We start from the raw sequence: 26,023 nt of genomic DNA on the forward strand, positions 1-26,023 counted from the left end.
TGGTTGTTTCAGCATTGTATAACTGAAACTTAAACCTGAAAGCATTGTAATTTTCCACATGGTGATTCAATAAAATAAAAAAATTAAAAAAAAATAAAGCTGAATCTTTGAGACTGGAATTTGGGAAATGAGACCCAAGGATTACAGAAAAACCTGGAGTGTAAGACAGACATACTTGTATACATGCCTAGCTTGGTTTACAGAAAACCTCTGGCACATAGCTGGCTTTGTCTCGTTCAAGGGTTCCCAAAGTTGGAGGAATCCCTAAATGGGCAAGCTAATGGGGCACATAGCTAAAGAATACTGTTGCTCTGACACTGTCCCCAGCAGCAGAGATGAACCCACAGGGCAGAGACACGTAGATGAGCTGAGAGAGTGCAGGGAGGACAGAGGAAATGCCACCTTTGCAGTTAGTTCAGGCTACTACTGTCCAGTACTAAAGGCTGCCCCCATCCCACCCCTGAGAGATCAGGGAGAATATTTAGACTACTACAGAGTAAGAGAGCTGCTGTATAAGGCAATGACAAAGAATGTTAGATTCCTATGGCTGATTTTTGGATGTTTCAACTTCCACACCCAGATACACAGGATGAACCAGGTGATCCACAAGTGAAGACAGGAAAACCCCACAGATTCAAGGCACACCTCCCCCTACCCCCATGCCAGTGTCCTACAATTGGCATAGAATCAGCAGGATTTGGTGGGATGAGTCCCAGCTGCATCACGCTGTTTCTTTATACTGCTGATAAAGGACATTATCTGGTATGTCTTTTTCCTTCTCATTCACTTTTCTTACCATGATGCCTTGCAGCTCCATCCTAGTTGAAACCAGATTTTTTCTCATAGCTGAATAGTTTTACACATTATCTATATACTACAACTACTTTATCATCTATTGAAATCTTATCATTAACAGTATTGTAACTCACAGTGCCTAACAAAAGTTTGGGAATACAATATACACAGATCTTTTCTCTCAGAATAGCTCTAGCTATTTTTAGATTCATTTCCATACTATTGAACCGGAGCGATAGCGCAGTGGGTAGGGTGTTTGCCTTGCATGCAGCCGACCCAGGTTCGATTCTTCTGTCCCTCTCGGAGAGCCGGTAAGCTACCGAGAGTATCCCACCCGCATGGAAGAGCCTGGCAAGCTACTCATGGTGTATTTGATATGCCAAAAACAGTAACATCAAGTGTCACAATGGAGATGTGGTTGGTGCCCGCTTGAGCAAATGGATGAGCCATGGGATGACAGTGATACAGTGATTTCCATATAATTATCAAAATAATTGCTCCTTTTTGTTTTGGGGCCACACCCGGTGTTGCTCAGGGATTATTCCTGGAGGTGCACTGGGGACCATATTGGATGCCAGTGATCAAACTCAGATCAGCAGCATGCAAGGCAAGAGTCCTACCCACTGTACTATCTCTCAGGCCCCAGGATTTGTTCTGTCTTTGAGGAGCACCACAAAAATTTTGAGAAATTTTGTTAAATCTGTTTAGTGCTCTAAATAGGAGGGTTACTAATAATAGCAATTCCTCTAGTCCATAAACAAGTAATATTTTTATTGCCTGTCTTCTCTTCATTCATACCAGACTCCCTTTCAGTTTTGTGCTCCTGTGATCTGTTCTTCCTACTGTTGATCAAGTGTCACAAAGGTTTAAGATATTACTAGGTCTGTATGAAAATACTATGTGCTGAGAAGTCCACTTAATAGTCATCAGGAATCACATAAATTAAATGGCAACATTCCTTATTCATGGATTGGAAGAATTAATATAGTTAGTAACCATCCTAACCAAGCGTAAACATTTATGGTTTCCCTTTGCTCACAGAACAGAATCTAACGAGTATATATAAGGTTATGTCAGATGTATTTTGTACTGCATTTCCAAATCCACCACATCCTCCCTCTCCTTTTGCAGATATGCCACCTATTATCAAGGGCCCCCACACATGCTGTGCCCTTTTTTTTTTAACCTTATGTTACTTCCTCAGCTCATACTCTTTGTGCCAATTCAAATATCACCCCAGAGATTTCCCTACTAACCTCTTGTCAATCTTACTTCCTTTCAAGCAGGAACTCCTTCTTTTCTGCTGCTTTCTACATTAGAAAGCCACATGAGAAGGGGCACGTTTTCATATTCATCAGTATAGGGAGATGCCCAATAAGCATACTGGATACAGCTGAGGAACTCCATGAAGTAATTTTGTTGTTGCTTTGTTTTTTTGGCCACACCCAGTAGTGTTGAGGGACCATGAAATGCCTGGGAGGAATGCAGCCCTTTGGTATGCCAATCACCAGCACTATGCCTTTCAGCAATCTCCCCAGCCCTGGGGTAGGAATTTACAGAGGTCTAAACTGGGATATGACAATATAACTATATAACTTACCAAGTCTCATAAGTCTGAACACAAGATACTCAAAAGGCTATATTCTACACTTTAATAATCTACACCTCATGCAGAGTGGAGTTTAATGTCAACTGTAGTCAGGATCCTAGGATGGAAAGTCCTATAGCACATGTCTGAGGGGTGGCAGATCAGGAGTCACAGGCAAAAAAGCCACACCTAATCTGAGTCTCAGTCCTGACCTCTTCCTCACTGCAGCCTTAGGTGGAGGTTAGACAGAATGTCAGAATTTAGGCATACAAAAGATAAAATCTGACACAGGCCTATATGATCGATAAACTATATTATCCTTGTTATAGCTTCTTATAACTTTTTCTCTTATCTTCGAAGGTCAGTAATATACTACTTCATGGAAAACAGCATAAATATTTAGAAAATTGCTCTCTGTAGTATTTTTTTCCAATAATTGTTATCAGTGCCCATTAGATGCACTCATGGTTCAAAGCACCTAAGATCTCCGCTTTTCCGTTTTAGTAAGGTTTTTGTGTTACTTGCTATCAGAGACTAAAGAAAACAAGTTTTAGCCAATGAATTCCTATCTGCCAAGATAGCACTGAGACCCATGATTAAATTTTCCTTCGGTTTTTGGGCCACAGGAGTAAGCAGTGCTCAGGGCTTACTCCTGACTCTGAACTCACTTTTGGTGGAGATGGAGGGACCATATGGGATGCCAAAGATTGTACTTGGGTCAGCTGTGTTCAAAGTAAGTGCCCTACCCACTGCACTATCTCTTCGGCCTCCAAATACAAGAGTTTTTTTTTGGGGGGGAGGGGGCACACCCAGTGATGCTCAGGGGTTACTCCTGGCTCTGAACGCAAGAAATACTCCTGGTGGTGCTCAGAACATCTGGGATGCCAGAGATTGAACTTGGATTGGCTGGGAGCAAAGCAAGTCCCTTACTCCCTTATTTGCTGGCCACCCAAAACCATGATTCTAAAGATGACCAAGGAAACACTCATTTTGTAGTTCAGATTTGTTGGTTATGGTTTTACAAATTATCTTGATAATTTTATAACAAGTCAAATTCATTAAAGATTCATGGAATAAATGTTTCAAGATAAAAATTATTTCAAGACTACAAATATTATGCATATTACTAGATGTACATGATTTATTTATGAGAAGAAATTAACAATGAATAGAATAATTTCAGAAGCTGAAAAAGGCGACACTAAAGTATACTGAATACATGGCCTTTTATTTTTTCTTCCAATTTGATATATAAAGATGAGAAGTCAGTTTTAGAACCTAAAAATATTTACTTATTAAAACTAGATTAATACTTTCATAAACTATACAAAAAATGAGACCAACATGTGCATTTATCGAACTGCATATCAGTCATGCCAGATCCCCGTAGAGGGAATTCCCAGCATGACCTCATTCATCTGTGTGGACACAGAACAGTCCTTATTGAGACGTACACATTCATGCATTTGTGTGGCATGGTCAACCCTTCACTTCCAGATGGTTTCCGTCTACTATGAATGTGCTTGTCCAGTTGTCTGCTTCTTAAAGCAGACATTTACCTTAAAAAAAAAAAAAGTTAAAATTAGTTTACTAATGATAAATTTGGATCTGTATGGCGCCATACATCCAAGCAGCAGCTCTGAGGGCCTGGTAGCCCAAAATCTGCCAGTGGTGGGTTCTATAGTTAAAAGTGAGAAATAAGGGCTGGAGTGATAGTACAGCGGGTAGGGCATTTGCCTTGCACATGGCCAACCTGGGTTTAATCCCCAGCATCCCATATGGTCCCCTGAGTAGCACCAGGAGTAATTCCTTAGTGCAAAGCAAGGAGTAATCCCTGAACATTTCCAGGTGAGACCCAAAAGAGAAAATTTCAAAAATATAGCCAACAGTGTTTTTCAAAGATTAAAATATACTTTTCCCAAATAACCATCTCCAAAAAATTATAAATGGCAGACAACTTCTACTATTCTTAAGGAGGCCACATTTTTCTTTGTTTTGGGGCCACACTTGGCTGTACTCAGGACTTACTCCTGACTCTGTGCTCAGGGATCACTCCTGGCAGGCTCGAGGGACCAAACTGGCTACAGGTTATCGAACTCAGGCTTGCTGCACGTAAAGCAAGGGCCCTATCCACTGTATTATCTCTCAAGCTCTTAAGGAAGTATTTTCAAATTAAAATCCCAACAAAATAACTTCAGATTTTAAGTTACCTTCCTCATCCACCAGCCATTGGAGGAGGACTTGGGCCCCGCAGATGATTGATTCGACCCATTCTTCTAGGAGGGTTTCCTGGCGGTCTAACAAAAGAAAAGTCAATTCCAACTGTTTAGTACATATTACTTCAATTGATTCCTAAACTCAAATAAACCTTTATTTATAACAGGATCTGTAATTTATGTCGGAGTAAAAGATTAAATCCTTTATGTACTTGATGCATAATACATGTAAGGAAAATGAGTTAAATAAGGTTTATGCTGCTCTAAAAGCATTTCCTACAATGTCAGCTAAAACACAGCTGCAGCTGACATTCCCATGTGGAAACAAGCCTATGCAGTGCTACTTGATCTGCTGAGTTTTACATTAGCTGGAAACCCAGGTTCTAAAGTGATTAACTTATTTTGGAGAGCCACACCAAACGATGCTCAGTAGTTACTCCTGGCTCTGAGCTCAGGGATTACCCTGGTGGTGCTCAGGAATCATGTGGGATGCCAGGAATCAAACCCAGGTCAGCTGCATGCAGAGCAAGTGGAATAAAACCTGATGTACTGTCACTCTAGCCCCCGAAAGTGATTATCTCTTGATTTTAATGTTATCAGTTTGATCCTCCCAGACTTCTCCCTTTGATAGTTACTTACACTTTGTCAGAGTAATTGATTATAAAATTGGAAGTGACTTGACTAATGCATTTTGTAAAACAGATCAGTTAAGTCCCATGAGGTTTTTTTAATATATATATGAATACATATATATACATATATATATATAAAATATGGGCTGGAGCAATAGTACAGCGGGTAGGGTGTTTGCCTTGCACATGGCCAACCTGGGTTCGATTCTTCTGTCCCTCTCGGAGAGCCCGGCAAGCTACCGAGAGTATCCTGCTGGCATGGCAGAGCCTGGCAAGCTATCCGTGGCATATTCGATATGCCAAAAACAGTAACAAGTCTTACAATGGAGATATTACTGGTGCCCGCTGGAGCAAACAGATGAACAACGGGGAGATAGTATATATATAATCTAATTAATATCTAAATGGCTGAAAGGCATTCCATCAACTTAAAAAAACTATACCCTCTTCCATCATCATATCTGGAATCAGATGAATTTCCAAAGCCTCTTCCCTTTTTCACGTCTTGCTGAAGCAGAGTCTTGAAACTGAAAACAAAGGGTAGAAAACAAAAAGTAGCACTTTCGACATTATGAAACTTTATTTCCATGGTCTGAACTATCATCTGTGAGATAAAGACACACCAACATACTGCAAACCCACATTTCTGGAGGCCATCTGTGTAGAGGAGAGGTCTCTGTGTAAACAGAACACTTAGTTCTGTGCGAGTCTGTTTGCTACTAACTCTCCTTGACAGTCATCCCAGCTTCCTTGCTCACTCTCTAGATGCTGTCAGGTCTTAGAATTTGTTTCTACTGTTTCTACTGTACATGTACTGCCCCTGTATTTCCCTGCCTATCAAACGTTACCTCAGAGGGAGAGCAGACAGAGGGTGGTGTGCCACAGCACAGAGCTTCTGGAAATCTATTTAAATAGAATTTTATTTTTTTGTGGTAGGGAAAGAATTTAACTAAGTATAAACAATATTTTAGTATTTATAATAACATGGAGTAGTTGAAGTTTATGAGATTATTTTGTTTTGACACACATGGTAGGGCTCTGGGGGTACTCTCAGCTTTGTGCTGGGAGTATCTCATATCCTGGTGGTTCTTGGGAGCCTATAACTAGCATCAGGGACTGAACTAACACCTCCTGCATATTAAGTATATACCCTGGCCCACTGAATTATTGTTGTGGTCCCTGTAAGTTTTTTTGTGTTGGAGGGGGGAGGCGGGTACAGGGTAGTTCTCAGGGCTTACTCCTGGCTCTATGCTCAGGCATCGCTCCTAGCAGTGCTCAGTGGATCACACAGGGAGCCAGGGTTTAAATCCAGATTTGCCACAGCCCTCTATGGTCCATGGATCCCAGCCCGGAGTGATCCCCAAGCACAGAAACAGAAGTAAATCCTGAGTACCACCAGTGTAGCCCAAACACCATCACGCTGCTCTCTGCCAAATATAAATTGTTTGAAATTATGTAGGTCTACATTTTTATCTTTTGTATCAATTCTAACTCTTCATTTAAAAAAAATGACTACTTGGAAGTTTATGTATAAAGACCTAAGTTTCCCATTCACCTGTGTAATGGAGTAAAAGCTACATATTAATGCCACGAGTAGTAGACAGAAAAGTGCTGCCATTTGACACTAGAATGGGCAGTGGGTTGAAATGCACCAAGGTTAAGATACAGTCAAGACTACTAACTCACACAACACATTCATAATTATGTTTGGTGTCAGATTTATCACTATACAAATCTTCATATCTCTTACAATAGGTATTACAAATTATAATTTAATATGATTTAAGATTTAATAATTTTAAATATTTAAAAGAGCTGAGCTTGTTTTAAGATAACCCAATAAAATGCACTCCTTATAGTGCTTCTTTAAAAGATTTCAAAATTTAAAAATTTTGTGTCTACCATACAGTACTCAGAAATCAGTGGTCACTCCCAGGAACACTTGGGCCAGCTGTGTGGGGTTACTGTTTTCAGTGCTACGGTGCTACAAGTCTTCCGGCCACTGCTAGTGGTGCCAGGTCTTGAACTCAGAAGCTAGCATATACAACACATATGCCCCACCCTTTCAGTTAGCTCCCAGCCCTACAATCTACTCAACTTAAATATCAGGGACACTAAGAGTTCTACTATACTTACAACAAAACCACGAACTCTGCTATTCCCCAGAAGAAATCTGTTATCAAAGATAATCTCCATGGGGACTGACTCCGGCTGTCCAACACTTGTCCTACCAAGAATAATAAAATTCAGTTAGTGCTACAAATTCCTAAACAAGATGAATTACATCTGGTCAGTTAGGTAACAATCAAACTCAGCTTGCAACTTGTCCAGAGCTCCAAATGGTCAACACAGAGGTCTGTTATGTGCAGATTATTCCAAGGAGCAGCAGTTCAGGAAGCAAAGCTCTATGACCTAGGGACATTCATTTATTCATGGACTGCATTCTCTCCTCTCTCTCTCTCTCTCTCTCCCTCCCCCCCAACCCTCTCTCTCCCCCTCCCACTCTGGGGTTTGTTTGGGGGTTGGAGCAGCTGAGAGACTAGGTCACACCTGTTGGTTTCATATCTAATTGTGGTTCTAGGGACTAAATGAGGGTTGGCCACATGACCACATGCAAGGCAAGATCTTACCACCTTTCCCTCTTTTTCAAAATCGTAGCTAACATGTCACTGGCCCGTGCCAAGCTGTTTCATTCAGGGCACCTTTGAGGGGGTGGGTAAGACCTCTCCCTGTCCCAAGGGACCCAGCCTCGTCAGCTGAAAACCTCCAGAACTCAACCACCACCATGCTCATGATTGCTCTCCACATGCTCGGGCTGAGCCTTACACACGAGTGAACCTATTCCTGGACTTCACGGCCACGACTCATACTTCACACCACCCATACTCCAAGAGTATCACACCACATTTGATGGGGTTTAAAGTAGGAGGCAACCAATCTTAGAGGGAAATATTTTTTTTTACATATATAGATTATATATATATATATATGTATATATATAGACACACGGCTCAACCTTTAACATGTTTTTTTTTTCTTTTTGGGTCACACCCAGCGATGCTCAGGGGTTACTCCTGGCTTTGCACTCAGGAATTACTCCTGGCAGTGCTTGGGGGACCACATGGGATGCCGGGGATCGAACCCGGGTCGGCCGCGTGCAAGGCAAACGCCCTACCCGCTGTGCTATCGCTCCGGCCCCTCAACCTTTAACATGTTAATGATCTCTTATAGAAAGGCTTAATGGCCCCTGAGTGAAATACAACAATTTTCATACTCTTTTCTCAAAGGAAACTTTTTGTGTAGCATCTTCAGTGGTTTTTTGTAAAAGACTATGGCACGCCAAGGGGCGTGTGCACTCTTGGGCTCTCAGGGAGGCTGTGTCTCACCGCCCGCGTTTGGTGCTCTGGAACCGCCGTGTATGGGCTGGATCGGGACGGCTGTTGGCCAAGGACAGGCGAAGGAAGAACGAGGACCAAGCTGGTTGCTGATTAGTGACAGTTTATTCAATCTTCCATCTTTCTCATCTCCCACACTCCCAGCTCTGTCCTCTCTCTGGATCTGTGGATCTGGCCCTCCAACCCACTCTTCCAGCCTAATTAAATCCCCCCAGCACGAGGGGCTTGGGGTGTACACATAGGTGTGGTCACAATCAATAGGAGTTAAGTTCTTTTCCCTCAGGGGATGCTTCTCCTAGGACTAACTCTCCTTCAGCAGGAGGATCCACCCAAGGGCAGAGTCCCGTGAGTGTGTTTCTCCTCTCCTCATCCAGCAAACATATAAGCATTCCTAATATTAATAATTTTGTATGGACACAATAAGAAATGCATTAAAGCTTATAGAATTGCTCTCCTGGGGCCATCTCAATCTCAGACTACAGTGCTCAGGCCAGATCAGTCTTTTCTATCCCTAGCAGGGTCCTAGTCTCGTCATTACTTTTGGATCAGGACAGCATTTGTCTATGATCAAGCTCTTAACTTATAGTTAAGAATTAGGCACACCTCGATGCCAGGGTAGCATACAACTCACTGCTTGCCCTGGGTCTGTCTCGTCCCTCGTTGGGACCTTGCTTTTGGGGGTGCTAGGAAGTAAGGGCAGCTGAGGCTTAGGTTGAGAGAACAGATGCCCAGAGGAAAATATCATGTAGAGTCAAATGACTCCCAGGTTACAAAAGCAAAGCACTTGCTAAGTCTTCCTGTGTCCATACAAAAAGGACATGGCTCTGAATAAACTATTCAAAGGACTCAAGGAGAAGAGAAAAACAATATTTACAAGTCAACAGAACACTAACAAAGAGGCTACAAATAAACACAGAGGAATGGGAGTACTCTGATGGGAGTAACCCAACAAACCAAACCTGAGGCTATGCTATGTTATCCTAACAGTTTTTCATAACAAACAATACAAAATATATCATTTCGGTACTGCTTTGGACTGCTTTGGAGCAGGGATTGGGGTTTGGGATGGAAACATCCAAAATATGGTGGTGGGATTTGTGTTCAAATATTAAATGTAGTCAAATATTGTGAACTACTTTATAAAATAAAAAAATAAAAGAAATTTAAAAAAATACAACTGTGCTTAACTACAAGATTTTTACCATCCCAAGCATACAGTTCTATGGCACTGTCGCACTATTATACAATTAACCCCTAAACCCATCTCTAGAACTTTTCCATCTTCCCTACTAAGATTCTGTGCCCGCTTAAACTCTAACTCCCAATTTCTCTCTTCCATTAGCATCTGGCAACACGGTCTCTCTCTGTGCCTTTGACTGTCCAGGGAGCTCATATGGGAAATCACACACCACCTGTACTTTGGTCACTGGTTCTTTCATTTAGCATGTCTCAAAGTTTATCAGTGGTGCAGCACGAATCAAAATTTCCTTTAAGGCTAATATTTTGCTGTATACAACAGCTTGCTTATTTATTCATCTGTTGATGAGAGTTAGGTTTGGGTTTTTCCTACATTTAGGCCACTGTGAAAATGCTTTTATGAATGTAGATGTACAAATAACTTAAGTATTCTGAGGAAATGAATGGGATGGGTAAAGTTAAAATAAAATGCTCACAACTTTCACTCTGTGAAAATGTATTGAGTACATTATAAATATTTTGAATCAGTTACAATGGCAGCATTTCTATGAAATGAAGAAATTTTGTATTCCAAGTACTAAAGAGAATGTAGCTCTGACCACTATTTTTTTGGTAAGAGGATGTCACTGGCTCTATCTGCACTCATCTTTATGTTAAGCAAAATTGGGCCAGTTTTTCAAACCACTTGAAAACAAAAGCTATTCTAGAAATGCACTCTACAGTTTCAGTCTTTCAAATCAGGCAGTCAGAATATATGGTGGAAAGGTCATCTGCCAACCACCTGGCTTTCCATTTCCCAAAGATCTTCACCAGCTCTCCTCTCTCCTTCCCCTCAGCCAAGGCTTACTTTTCCACTTTGCTTGAACAGTTTCTTTTCAGGTGCCCCTTTGGACCTGAGGAACACATCTAGACACAAATGCTGCCCATCTGGACCTGAAGACATAGCTGCTGAGGAAAAAAGGGCCACATGTTGAAACAGAACATAGGGGACAGGTCTGGCTCCTTTTAGCAGCTTTGCTTCATGGGCCAATGACTTTCCTAGGGCTAATCCTATAGGAGATTGGAGAATTAAGGAAACATGAATGTTATCAGTTATGAAGAGCTGATAAATACAGTTTTAAGACAAATGGATCCAACTGGAATTCATCACTTTTTTCCTCTGTGATTCTTAAGAATCGAGTTGCATGCATGCACATCATTTTATCTGGCTTTTGGTTGACACTTTCCTTCCCAGTTTCTGAAGGCAGAAAGCTCCCTTCCCAATATCCTGGGAGGCGGGAAGGAATGTTGTTTGAATGCAACTGGCATTTATAACCATGAGAACGGGATAAAAGATCATAAGTGGATCAAATGTCAATGCATTCACAGCAGGACACACTAAAAAGTGCAAAGAATCAACTCAACAATGCAATGTAGACGCTGTCAGACTTGATCACAAAAAAGTCTGCAAATGCCTCAAACTCAGAAGAAACCTTTGATATTTATTATTCAGTGTTCACCAGCTTAATTGTCTCCATTTCTTTTTCCTTCATGAGATAACAGGAGGAGGGAACGCGATGTTCAAGAGCAAAGAAATGTAACAACATGCACTAGGTCAAAAGTTGTCTCCCATAATCACGTGACGAATCACATCGATCCACGCCCGGGTGGCAGTGACGGAAAGGAACTAACTAAGCGCTCCCAGCGAGTTCTGTTCTGTGGCTTGAACTCTAACTGCATCGCGCCACTTGCCCTCGCGCGTCACCCGGACGCTGGAGCCAGGGGGCGAGTTCGGCACTGCCCGGTCGTCGATCGTACTGGGTCACTTCCTTCCAGGCTTTGTGCTATCACTGTCCGGTCTCTCGGATTCGCTGCTCGGAAGAATACAAGTGGGTCTTCTGCGTGTACTCCTCGAAATCGTGCCAAACAACAGCAGCGAACCCCTTGATGTGAAGCCTGACTACCCTCTCCCGGGGTTGGAGGGGTGGGGAGGGGTAGAGATCCAGTCAAAACTTTCATGATTCTCTTCCCACGTTCTGGAAAAACGGGGGCACCGCCAGCAGCCGGGGCGCCGACGCCAGCCTGGCTCGATCGGAACTCGCGAGCCGCTGCCTCCCTCGGGGAGGGATCCGCGGCCAGCGATGCCCTGTGACGCGTCAGAGCCTCCCTGCGTGAGGTGCACCGCGACGGCCCACAGACCGAACGCGGGGATGGACGCGGGCCAGCGACGCGGCGGCCAGTGACCGAGGCAGGTGCGCCACGCAGGTGCTAACACAGTCGTGGAGACCACCGCCCGGGCGGCCCGCCCCTCCCCTCCAACCTGATCCCTACCCCTCCGCACCCAGCGCAAGCGCGAGGGCACGGGGCAGCCGGGCCCCCTGGACACCTCCAGAGGCTCCGCGGCCCCAGCCTGCCGACTTCAGAACCGGTCAGCTGACGCGCCCACAGCGAGCGGGCTGGCCCTGGCGCCTGGCGCCACGTCCAGAAGGGCCGTGACGAGCGTCGAGCCCGGAGGCGGACGAAGAAGCACCCCCCCCCGGCCTCCCCCGAAAGTCCCGCTGCTCAACCTGGAGCCGGGTACCCCGCCGACTCACCGTTCGAGATGTAAACCATCCTGCCTCCGCTCGGCCCGCGGAGCGGCTCGGCCCTCCCGGCTTCCGTATCTCCCTCCGCTCCCCGTCTCTCTCGTCACAAGTCACCACTCGACGAATCGGAGGCGGCGGGAGGAGGTGGGCGGAACCCATTGGCTGCTGACACGGACACGCCCCCTTGGGCTTTTATTTTTTTCTACGTCAGACCGTCGACTTCCGGGTAGGCGGCGGCTGCGGGGCGGGTGACCGGATGTGGCGTCTGGGGTGGCGCCAGAGACGCGCGCTCTTGCCGGCCTTCCCCGTCAGATTTCTTCGTGGGCTCTGGGCTGGCGACGCGGGCTGGCGGGAGGTGGCTTTCCGGTTGTTGGGTCGGGGAGGTGACAGAACTGTTAAGGGTTCATCGGCGTGAGGAACGACCGGGTGCAGGAAACGTATTCGGGTTTTCCAGAACTTTTGATAGTTTGGGGTGTGTCGGGACGTTCTCTCCGGGCTGAGGCGATGCCGCCGTGAGCTGCATGGTTCCGGAGACCCGCGTTCTCCAGATGGCGTTCATTTGTAAACGTGCCCTCGGGTTTTCTGTCCAGGGCTCACAGAAGGGAGTGGAGTTTTTCAAAGTGACTGAAACAGGGAGGCGCGGGTCATTTTTGGTTTTTTCTTTCACTGCCCTGCCACTTTCATGTATCCCGATCGCCCCCAGTTCTCATTATATTTCATCTCCCCCTGGAGGTTCTTAAGTCACCTCCACGAGTACGCAGCCAAAAATCACGTTTTTAGAAATAATTTTATTTTACATTTTGTAAGGTGTGCTGAGGTTAACTCTAGTCTCCAAATATTGCCCCCTTTCCTTGGAGCCTAACCAGAACAAGATGCCGTCCTTTCACTGGAGAAGTTTGCAGCGCCATCATAGACGATCGTTTCTGCAAAAATTATTGGAAGGGGACGTTAATTTTTCCCAAGGACATTTCTTAACCCAAACTATGGCGCTAGCGTCCCTTCTCCATTCTCATTTTGATGTAGGCAGGAAGATAGGGAAAGGCCCTTGGCAATGAGACATAGATTAATCAAGTCTCCAGGAAGGAGAATCCTGAGACTGACCCACCCTGTGGATACAGAAAACAGACCTGTAAGACCTTCAGCCGACCCTGAGGAAGTTGAACCCCTCCCCATGAAGTTCCTCAAATTCCCTGGACCTCTCCCTTGATCTGATTAAAATGTGATCCAGCCTAAAGAACACCATCACCACTCCCAGCCTCCCTGGTAACCTCCTTAGCAACGGACTTTTACCTGGGAAAAAGCCCCACGTGGGGGCAGGTTGAAGAACACCTATAAAAGACACCTTGAACAAAGGAAGTGCGCGCATATGCTGCCTGAGCCCATGTGCTGCTTGTGCCCACGTGGCCGAGTATATGCAGTGCCTGAGCACATGTGTCACCCGCATCTCCCCTCTTGAGATGTGTACTCTCATACTTTGGTGTCCAGTGCTGGGATGTGTGTAGAGCTTCCTCCACCCTTGGAGAAGCCCGCGTTCTCTCTTGAGCGCGTTATTCTTACTATTCTCTCTCCCACTTATCCCTTCCTCCTTCCCTCAGAAACCTCTAAATCTGTTACTTCACTGCTTGTCTATTCCTGAAATTCTTTTCCGAGAGTGAGACAAGAACCCAGTAACTCTGGGTCCCGGGTGGTAGAGGCGGTTGGGGAGAAAGTGACCTGACCGTCTTTCTCCTCCCCACTTCATGTAAGTCACCCATGGGGCCCACCGACATCAATTTCCTCATTGGAATCTCAGTTTCAGAGTAATCCCTCACCCGGCAGAGAATGATCCTGAGGTCGAAATCCTTATTGCCTTGCCCACAGACTTGAGACACAAATTGAGAGAGCGCCTTCTGCTCTTAAATTCTGATCCTTACGACCTGTCGTCTTTAAGTTCTTCCCCTACTCTTCTTCCAGTCCCCACTGAAATTATTCTCTGGCAACACTGCTCTTTCTTCATCCCTGATTTCTTGAACACGTTCTTACAGGGAACTGCACCTGTGTTTCCCTCCACATGGAGCTTGACTAAAACCCTGCACATTCACATTCACCTTTTGTTTCACTCCTTACATCAGATACCTCATGGCCCCTGAATTGTCTGCCTGCTTCTTCCACATACCAATCCCCTCCCACAATACTTATTTACAATTCTATTTTTTCCCCCTGGCCAGTAAGTTTTGCAGCTATTTGTCAAAGTATGAGATGTCCACAAGGCTCACTTGCCTTGTTGCCTAATATGTCTTCAGGTTCTGGCGTAGTCTTTGACAGGTGTCAGCACTCAGATGCTTGTTAGCTGTGAGAAGTCCCTTTTTAAAATCCCCTGCCCCCCCATCTCCCCAGTCAGTCTCGGGTTTGTAAACTCTTCCTGGATTTGATCCCTAGACCACAGAAACAAAATACCTCCTCAAAGGAGAGGAATGGACACTGCTACACAGTCTTCCTCTATTCTCTTCTGGGTTGGATGCAGACCAGTAATGAATGCCCTTAGCTTCTCCCTACTCCATTGCATAATGTATTCAGCTGCCAGTTTAAAGATCTTGCCCTTTCCCTACTCACAATCTTTTGTTTTCTCCCCATCACCTAAAAAATTACCCTGGCATAGGAAACTGCTTTCATATACCTTCCTAGATTTCTTTCTCTTGACTTCTATTTAAGCTGATTCCTCTTTTTTGTTTCTTAGTTTTTTGCATATGCTCTTTTATTCCCCCACACACACCCTTTATTTAAACACTGTGGTCTCCCTTTCCGAGAGTCTGGCAAGCTACCAAGCGTATTTAGTCCACGCGGCAGAGCCTGGTAAGCTCCTGGTGGCGTATTCAATATGCCAAAAACAGTAACAAGTCTCAATAAAGACGTTACTGGTGCCTGCTCGAGCAAATCGATGAACAATTGGATGACAGTGCTACAGTGCCACAGTGGTTTACAAAGTTGTTCGTGATGATTTTTTCCCCTAATTTTATTGAATCACCGTGAGAGTTACAAGCTTTCATGTTTGGGTTACAATCACAATGATGAAACACCCATCTCTCCACAAGTGCACATTTCCCACCACTGATATCGCTGGTATACCCCCCTTTCCCACCCTCCCCCTGCCTCCATGGCAGACAATATTCCCCATACTCTCTCTCTACTTTTGGGCATTATGGCTTGCAAAACAGACACTGAGAGTCACCATGTTTGGTCCATTATCTATTTTTGGCACATATCTCCCATCCCGACTGATTCCTCCAGCCATCATTTTCTTAGTGATCCCTGTTCTATTCCATCTGCTTTCTCCCCTCCGCTCATGAAGCAGGCTTCCAGCTATGGGGCAATCCTCCTGGTGCTTGTATCTACTGTCCTTGGGTATCAGCCTCATGTTATGTTATTCTCTACTCCACAAATACCACTCCTCGTTTCTCTCTCTCTCTCTCTCTCTCTCTCTCTCTCTCTCTCTCTCTCTCTCTCTCTCTCGCTTCTGATCAGACTTCCTCTTTTTTTATTTGATTATTTTAGTTTAATCACAATGAGATACACTTACAAAGTTGGTCTTGATGGGTTTCAGTCATACAATGTTCCAATACCCATCCCTTCATCAGTACACATTTCTCACTCCAGCAGCGTCTACAGTTTCCCTTCCTTGGTGCCCCCCACCCCCATATCTTCTTGATGGACTGTTATCCACTTGTTAAAATCTAATCTCACCTTTAGGTGAGACATGTTCTTATTAAATTGAATGATGAGTGGGAAAGGACTTTGCAAATTAAAAAAAAATAGGAGGGGCAAAAGGCAATATAATAGTTCCCTCTTTCCCTAACTTTCTTTAAAGAAAGACATGTTTGCTCTAAGTCATACATGGTTCCTGGAATGTGGCTACTCTGAACTGAAATATAACATACATGAAAAATGCTTACTTGTTTGCAAAGCTATAGAATAAGGTCTATAATAAATCTAATGTATTTCTTTTTAAATATTGATTTTACATGTAATGATATTTTAATCTTTGAATTAAAATACTTAAATCTTATTAAGTGGCTTCTATTCATTTTACCAGTGAAACTGAGTATTGAGAACTTACGATGTTACCCACCTCTAGTAAGAAGTAGAGCTCTGAATTAATGTACACAAGTTCAGAAAGACTGAGTTTGTTGGCATTAATTCCTTTGCATAATTAATATGCTAACTCTTCATACATAACCATACATAAAGGTATTGAAATGGAAAGATATAATTTAATGAAGTATAGAGTAATATGCCACAATATACCATAGTATAGAAAGTATGTTATTTCTGGAGACTTTGGATATATCTGTTTTCTCAAAATTAAAAAAAAAATAGCTTTCCATGTTTTTTCTTTCAACACCTTCAGCATAACATCCTCTTAAGTATCAACAAGTAGTCTCTAGTAATCCCTTGGCCAAAAGAGGAGATGATTTTGAATGAGTTACTGCTGAAGCTAGAGATGAAGTTAACCCACTGAGTTACATAGTCTAGGAGACAGGTGTCTATTATAAGATAGTGAAGGAATGTTGTGTATCACTAAACAATGCTTCCAATACTGTCTTTAGAGAACATGGAAAACAGATGACATTGATATTTGTGTGTGTATGTGGTGGCTGAAACCTGCTGAAGCCAGCAACTTTGTACATGCCAGGCAGGCACTGTACTACTGAGCCCCATCACTGGCTCCTGTGTGTTTGTTTTTATAGTAATTTACCTTTGTACTTAAAAAAAATTTTGAGCCACGCTCAGCAGTGTTTTGGGGGAATGATATGGTACTGGGGCTGGGGCTCAAACTTGGCCATCCTGCATGGAAAGCATTTGCTCCAGCTCTGAACTATATCCTTGACCTTCTCTGTTCTTTTTTGCATCAGGTCTCAGAAATATTAGCTCTTTAATTTTCTTGTTTTTCTACCTTGACTCCTTATTATTATTTTTCACAGTAACTTCTATTTGCTTCACGCTGGACATAATGTACATATCAACTTTCTTTTTAACCAACAAGAATCCTATTCCTTCAACTGAACTGATAGTTATATTGCTTTTCAAGGCACTTTAAAAACTATTTGAGCTCATTTTCTACGTCAAAATGGAAAAATGGATTTTTTAAAGCACATTAATGGCCATGATCCAGAGACTCACAAATGAATCTCAGAAGATGGCTCACCACAGAGATGACTCCTGGCCCTGTGCTGAGCTGATTTCACCAGGGCGCCTCAGATGAAGTAGACATTCTCTTTCTGCCTACTCCAAACGAACCCCAGCAGCCACAAACCTCCAGAAGAAAAACCCAGGTATGTGGGACCAATGACTGAAAATTCCAGACCACGTGGAGTCAGCCTCCCCATCCCCCTGCCCATCTTCTGTCTTGGCTGTTCCCGATATCGAGGAGCACCTGGCAACACAAAATAAATTATTTAGCATCTGCCTGTTGGGTAAGCTTTAGTGGTGGTTTAATTCTCAGCATCCCATATGGTTCCCTGAGCACCACCAGAAGTGATTCCTGAGTGCAGAGCCAGGAGTGACCCCTATGCATCATCGGGTGTGACCCAAAAATTTAAAAAAAAAGTTTGATTTTTCAACCACAACACCCAAAAGGAGAGAGATAGCAAAAGAGAATTCCCTGCCACAGAGGCAGAGTTGGGGAAGGGATGCTAGGACCATTGGTGGTGGAAAATGGGCACTGGTGGAGGGATGGATACTCAAGCATTGTATGACTGAAATGCAAGCATGGAAGTTCATAAGTATGTAACTGTACCTCATGGTAATTTGCTAATAAAAAACAAAAAAAAGCTTGATTTTTCATCTGTATCTATAGTATATGACAGTTAATTATATCTTCAATTCCATTTAATGAGCTACTGTGGCTAAATTTAAACAGCCTATAGAAGTAAATCAGAAATATCTAGATTCAACCTTGTGGTTCTATTAAAAAAATACTATTCCAATAATAATAATGTTTAGTGCTTTAAACTCACAATCCAATTTTGGCAATCTAGTTAACGCTAAAGAAAACTGGAATAATACAGTTAAACCAAAAGTTTTGATGTTGGGTACATTTTTTTAATCCTAGGGCATAAAGAGAAAAAATTATTTTTATAATTGCATTTTATAGCAGTGAGTTTTCAACCACTGCTTTGAAGAAATGCTCCTGTCTGAGAGCGTTGTTACATAACACATGGAACTGTGGTTGGTGGAATGTATTCTGGGGAGTCAGGACTGGCAACGTCTCCGAGAACTTCTGCACTGTGTGGGCATTAGGTCCTGCCAGCCTCACAAAGGTGAAGTCAGTGCCATTCATTGGTAAAGGATAGAGAAATCCCACTTGGGTCCTGGGTCTTACCTGAAATCCCAGAAAAGATTTTCAGAAAAAAATTAGTGAAGAGGAAGAGTATTATCGAGAACATAGGCTTTTCCACAGAGACAGGGGAGCACTATAAATGGAGTTACATACACTTAGAAAGATGCGAGCACCACTCACCCTGCACCTCCAGTCCCAGCTACTTTGGGTCATTGATTATATAGGCTATTTCTTAACCTAAGCTGCCTTAGTTAGGGCTAAGGGATGTTGCTTAGGGAGTTGTTAAGGAGAACTTTTAGCTCCAGTAGTCATCCTCTGTCTTAGAGCTTTGTTCTTGCCAGTGAGTTATCTCTCATGGGACCTGACCTGGCAGCAGGATGGCTCTTTTTCAGCCTTTATCTTGCCCCTTCAAATATTTTTTAGTTTTACAACGTTTTGTTTCTACAGACATTTTTAGTGTATTATGGCTCCCTGAAACACTGCCAAGGGGCCCCCTACCTGACTGCCTCAGAACCTCTGGATCATATCATGGTTAAAATAACTTTAAGAGATGACTGAAATTTTTTGTGGACCAATACTGGTCCTTGGACTAAAGTTTGAAACCCACTGTACAGTATAAAAAATATTTCTTGCAGCTGGAGTGATAGTACAGTCTTACAAGCAGTCAACCCCGTATGGCCCCTTGTCTACCCCCTGCCCCATGGGTGATCCCTGAGTGTAGAGTCAGGAGTAATCTCTGAGTGCCTCCACATGTCCCCCCACCCTTCCCTTGTCCCCAGAAAAAAAGTATCCCCACCCCCAATCCATCTTAATAAATGTTGGTTTGTTTTGGTTTTGGATGGGGGCCACATCTGGTGGTACTCAGGGCTTACTCCTGGCTCTGCCCTCAGAGATCACACATGGTGGACCCAGGGAACCATATAGGTGCTGGGGATTGAACCATGTTTGGTCATGTGCAAAGCAACCACCCTACCTGTTGTCCTATCATTTCAGCCCCAAATATGGTTTTGAGGGGCTTGGGGACACACCTGACAGTGTTCATAGCGTACTCCTGGCTCTGGGTTCAGGAGTCACTTCTACTGGTATTGAGGAGACCCTGGGTGGTGCTGGGGACGGTCAGCAGTGTACAAACCAAGTGCCTTAACCTCTTTATCATCTCTCCAGTCTCTATCTGAAAAAATGCGAAGATCTAATTGACTTTTTTAAAGACTGTGGGTGCACCTGGCAAGCTCACTTTGGCCTTGCAGTCCTGGCAGAGATGAGGGACATGGATTGCCAGGGATTGCCAGGGCCTTAGATATGTGCTATACTACCTGAGCCACACCCCCAACACCTAATTGGCTTTTATTGATGAATAAGGCAGCACCCCATCTAGCAAGTAGAAAGGCTTTGCAAAGGCTTACACAAAATGGAAGATTTTTCATTAAAAAAAAAAAAAGGAGGCCAAGGAAGGTTATTAACAAAAAAGAAGTGTTTTCAGGCATAGGCCTTATTTCTTTTGAGGAAGACAGGCATCATGCAGATTTTTTTCACTAGTTCTGACTCTCCCATCCAAGGGCTAACCAGACCGGATCCTGCTTAGCTTCCTAAATCACACGAGAGGAAGCATGTTCAGGGTGCTATGGTCATAAGGCAGTGCTAACTCTGTGCAGTGCTAATTGACTGGTCTAGAATTCAGCTTCTGGAAGGGACTAAATCTGCAGTTAGGTGTGAGATATTGAATCTTGGTTGGGGACCTGGCAGGAATCATTCCATTTTGAGACAATTTTCCTTGAAAATTTCCTTTAAAATAAAAAAGCAATAGATATGTGTCCACTGACTTTAAGAAATACATGATTTGTTGTTCATATTTACTTAATGGTTTGGGGAAGAACAGAATAGAACTTAAGTGAGAGATTTTAGATCATGTATGTGTTAAAATGAGACCTGTACATAATATGAAAACCAAATGATAAATAGATTTTCCATGGAAAACAAGGCTCCTTCTTCCCCTAGGAGCACAGGTTTACAATGGGACTTGGGGCTGATATAAGCAATGCTTTACAAATTGCTATCGGGCAATCACTGTATCACTGTATCACTGTCATCTCGTTGCTCATTGATTTGCTCGGGCGGGCACAAGTAACGTCTCCATTGTGAGACTTGTTACTATTTTTGGCATATTGAATATGCCAGGGGTAGCTTGCCAGGCTCTGCCATGCGGGTGAGATACTCTCGGTAGCTTGCCGGGCTCTCCGAGAGGGGTGGAGGAGTTGAACCCGGGTCGGCTGTATGCAAGGCAAATGCCCTACTCATTTATATATTTATCTCTATCTTTTCTTGAATCTTCCATCTTTTTGGAATTTTTATCTTCCTCTGGATCTTAGCCAAGCAGTTCTTCACTTATTTAATAGCTTATTATGTTTAAAAATTTTTTCCCTACTACTTTATTAAAAAATTTTAGTTGTCAGAGGGAGAGTTCATACAAATTAATTCTTTCATAACAGAGATAGAAGTTGATATATTTAACCAAATTAGCAATTCAGATCTTAGATTAAGCACTATTTTGCCTTTAGTTAAAAAATTCCATTATTTATGTATAAATAAATTTTCCAGAACAATTGCTGTTTTCCTAATATAGTTAAAACAACATTATTGCTTCTGAACAAAAGGATAGTTCTAAATAGTATATAAAATGTGTCATTCTCTTCCAAACTTTGTTTTATAGTCTCTGGATCTTGGCTGTTGATGATATTACATCTTATCAAGAGAGATTACATCTCATCTCTTAGAAGAGAGCAACGCAATTTTTCTTTATTTTTATTTTTATTTTATTTATTAATTTTTTCCCATCCCACGAGCAGTGTTAATTTCCCAGTCCCATCACAAGTGTCCCCAGATTCCCTCCTATTTCCCAACATGACACCTCTGTTGCCACAATTTTTGTAGTTTGGATTCCTTCTCTCAGTTTTGTTGGCTCTGTGATTTATAGATAGATAGATAGATATAGATATTTATATATATATATATATTAATTTTTTTCTTTTTGGGTCACAGCCGGCAATGCATAAATATATGTATATATATACATACACACACACACACACATATACCTCTCAGAGAGCCTGGCAAGTTACTGAGAGTATCCCACCCGCACAGGCAGAGCCTGGCAAGCTACCCGTGGTGTATTCGATATGCCCAAAACAGTAACGATAGGTCTCCATTTCCCTGACCCTGAAAGAGCCTCCAATCATTGAGAAAGACAAATAAGGAGAGGCTGCTGAAATCTCAGGACTGGGAGGAATAGAGATGTTACTGGTGCCCACTCAAGTAAATTGAAGAGCAATGGGATGACAGTAACAGTGAGTTTTTTCCCGAATGGCAGAGCCTGGCAAGCTACCTGAGACTTATTTAATATGCCAAAAACAGTAACAACAATGTGCTCTTTGTGTTCCTGGAGCAAGCAGACGCCATTGGGCTACACTAGCACAAGACGGACAAATTAAGATGTTACTAGCGCCTGCTTGAGGAAATCGATGAACAACGGGATGACAGTGATACAGTGACAGTGATATAAAATGTATGGGTGACCCGGAAGGGAGCATAAATGAGGCCCCCATAACCATTCCACTAGACTTTGCGCCAGGTTGTTTCACAAGGGGCACCACAGAGTGGGGCGGGTGAGACCCCTCACTACCCCAAGGGACCCAGCTCTGGCAGCCAAAAACCTCCACAACCCAACTGCTGCTATGCTCAAGGCCACTCCCCACACACTCGGGCCGAGACTCACATATGAGTAAACATATTTCTGAACCTCAAGGCTGCGCACATCATAATACACTCCCTACCCACACTCCATAATTACCACACCATATTTGATGGGGTTCAGATAGTAAGCAACAAATCACTGTCACTGTCACTGTCACTGTCATCCCCTTGCTCATCGATTTACTTGAGCGGGCACCAGTAATGTCTCCATTGTGAGACTTGTTACTGTTTTTGGCATATCAATTACACCATGGGTAGCTTGCCAGGCTCTGCTGTGCAGGGGAAATACTCTTGGTAGCTTGCTGGGCTCTCTGAGAGGGGTGGAGGAATCGAACATGGATTGGCTCTGTGCAAGGCAAAAGCCCTACCGCTGTGCTATCGCTCCAGCCCAAGCAACAAATCATAGAGGGAAATATATATGCATATATACATATTTTCAGATATATATATCTCAAAGCTCACATCATCCAAACTTTAACAACATGTTAGTGATATCCTATAGAATGTCATAATGGCTCCTGCCAAAATAGAACAATCGTCACACTGTTTCCTATATGAACACTTTTTGTAAGCATATTCAGCAGTTCTCCATAACAGATAATACAAAATATATTATTTTGGTTGTGTTTTGGGGCAGGGATTGGGGCTTGGGATGAAAACATCCCGAATTTGGTGGTGGGAAGGTGTAATGGTGGTGGGATTAGTGTTTGAATATTAAATATAATCAAATATTATGAACTAAGTTATAAAATTAAAAAAATAATAAAATGTGTGCGTGATTAAAAGAACGTTTGCCAATAAACTTTGCTTTCTTTTCAGAACCAAACTGGTGAATAAAATCTTTCTTTGGTTTTAATTTTGGTTCTTTTGATAGTACGGGGAGTTTTACTTTGTGCCACTCTCTGCTTGTGTGTGGGACTATATACAGCCATGTGCAAGGCAAGAGCCTTAACCCCTGGACTCTCTCTCTTGTCCTAAGGGAAAAGTTTTTTTAAGGTCCAACGGTGACTATTCCTTGAAAATGACACTGTTAGAAAGGTTTCTATAGTCTTAACTATGTGTCTAGACAGGCTTTGTTGATACCTCAAAACACATTTTTTTTCTGTAAGATATTTAAAACAATGTTTTTTAAAAACTTTAATATGAGAATTTTTAAACCCCATTCCCACTTTCACTTTTAAAATATTTTTAAATTGAATATTAATGAGATAGACCATTATAAAGTTGTTCCTGATTGGGTTTTAGTCATATAATTATCCAACACCCATTCCTCCACCAGTGTACATTGCCCGCCACCAGTGTGCCCCGTTTCCCTCCACCTTTCCCAACACCCCTTCTTCCACACACCCTACCTCTATGGCAGGCACTTACTTTCTTCTCTCTCTCTCTCTCTCTCTCTCTCTTTCTCTCTCTCTCTCTCTGTGTCTCTCCTTATGTGCATTATGGTTTACAATAAAGGTCCTAAGAGGTTATTTGTTTGTTCAGGGTGTCCAGTATTTTTATCAGGAAGATAAGACTGGAGTAGCTTTTTTTTTTTTGGTTTTTGGGTCACACTCAGCGATGCACAGGGGTTACTCCTGGCTCTTCACTCAGGAATTACCCCTGGCAGTGCTCAGGGGACCATATGGGGTGCTGGGATTAGAACCTGGGTCGGCCGCGTGCAAGGCAAATGCCCTACCCGCTGTGCTATCGCTACAGCCCCTGGAGTAGCTTTTTAAACTCAGTGGCAGCTTTGGGGTGTAGATGTGACTGCTGAGGAATCTGGAAAAACAGGGATATGGGGGGAGGTAGCCCAGCCCAACCCATAGAAAGCTTGGAGATTTCAGTCACAAAAACAGCATGCCCGAGTTTTCAGCAGATTATGTCTCAGTGATGTCCAACCTGAGATGGTGGAGTCCAGCGGGGGCATGGCAGTGATTTTGGATTGTGGAAGCAAGTAGCTGCCAGGGTTCTTCTTGGGAAGACACCAGGCTGACTTGCCTCCCCTCACCCCCCACCCCAATCTACCCTGGTCTTTGTACAGCTTTGTACAGGTCCAAGATTAACTGTGGCTTTTGATCTTTTTCAAGACTTGTTTATGGGTCTCTGAAGCCAGGCCAGTAGGAGAGCTTATGTAGTGATGCTGGAGGTGGCTCATGGGGGTGCCTGCTGGTGCTTCCAGGAGAATAAGGAAATGGGGGGAGATAGCCCATCCTGACCCCAAGAAAGCCTGGAGATTTCAGTCACAAAACCGCATATTCTAATTTTCAACAGGTTAATATCTGTGAGGTCTGACCTGAGATGGTGGAGTCCAACCTGGGGCATGGCAGTGATCTTGTATTGTGGGAGCAAGTGGCTGCCATGGGTTCTGTTTGGGTGGGCACCAGGCTAACCCACCCCACTCTGATCTAGCCTGGGCTGTTCAGCCTTGCACAGGTCAGAGATTACTGTGGTTTTTGATCTCTTTCGAGATTTATTTATGGGTCTCTGAAGCAAGACCCATAAATGAGCTTGTATAGGTGAGCCAGGTATGATTTGTGGGCATGGCTCCCACATACCTAACTTTTGGCTGTTTAATTTCTCAATAAACTTGGTCCCAAATTGTTGGGGTCTGGCTAGAGTCACAGTGACAGTTTTGGATATCAGGAAGCCTGAAGGCACCATTAAGTTGCTGGTGCAATTGCCCTGTGGGTAAAACACTTTTTTTTTTTGATGGTTGCAGGAAACCCACCGAGCTATGCTCAGGGTTTACTGCTGGTTCTGTGCTCAGGAATCACTCCTAACTGGGTTTGGAGGACCATATGTGGTGCCAGGGATTGAACCTGGATTAGCCACTTGCCTTACCTATTGTGTCATTGCGCTAGCCAAAGACATCTTGAAAATAAAAACCCCAGTTATATAATGAAAAAGCATGGTTGATATCACCTAAGATCAAATATTATTCTCAACTTCAAAAATCTCTCTCACAATTATAATCCATCTCTTTTGTTAGAAAACTCTTGTATTTGAGGGGAAGTAGGAAATAGATACTCTGAAAAGGGAATCTGGCAACTGAAGAAGTGTTGCTTGATATTATCTTCTCATTTCATTTTGAATGTATTTAGCTACTCCTTAGTGGCACCCAGTCTTTCACGTTCAGTCTGAGACATTTCACGAGTGTGTTGGAGACCATATGTGCAGAAAAGTGGGGAAGCAAATAGAAATGGATAGAGTCACCTTGAGTTGCTGACCTGTATGGTCTCTCTAGTTTTGGGCTCCAGTCAGCTGCTAGCAAGGAAGATATAGATAGGACAAGCACACATGACAGATAGTTGTCACTCAGACTCCCTGATACAGCATAGGTGGCAGCACAGACAATTCACACCTGGATTAAATAGGCTAACTGGGTGCCAGGGAGCTCAGCTTTGGAACTTCCTGCAGAGAAAGTCACCCAAAATATGACTGCAGCCCTTTCAATCAACTCACTATAGAAATGTAAAATTCCAAAGAAACCCTGCTAAATGGCAGTTTCCATCATAAGCCTAGAAAATCTTATCCTTAATGCAGCATTTCTATTTCTAGAATTTATTCTAAATAAACAATTAGAGAGCTGAG

General features: G+C 43.2%; 1 protein-coding gene across 1 annotated transcript; it reads right to left on the reverse strand.

The window, feature by feature from the left end:
• Positions 1–4,589: 4,589 nt before the first annotated feature.
• Positions 4,590–12,682, reverse strand: SELENOK (selenoprotein K). Its single transcript, XM_012934223.2, has 4 exons — positions 12,397–12,682; positions 7,368–7,458; positions 5,675–5,758; positions 4,590–4,680 (listed from the first exon to the last, which is right to left on the reverse strand). Exons 1-4 carry the CDS (start codon positions 12,413–12,415, stop codon positions 4,590–4,592), a joined length of 285 nt encoding a protein of 94 aa, XP_012789677.2. The 5' UTR covers positions 12,416–12,682.
• Between the last annotated feature and the right edge of the window lie 13,341 nt (positions 12,683–26,023).

The sequence above is a fragment of the Sorex araneus genome, chromosome 4 (genome assembly GCF_027595985.1).
Source record: "Sorex araneus isolate mSorAra2 chromosome 4, mSorAra2.pri, whole genome shotgun sequence".
In the NCBI taxonomy this organism is placed as follows: domain Eukaryota; kingdom Metazoa; phylum Chordata; class Mammalia; order Eulipotyphla; family Soricidae; genus Sorex; species Sorex araneus.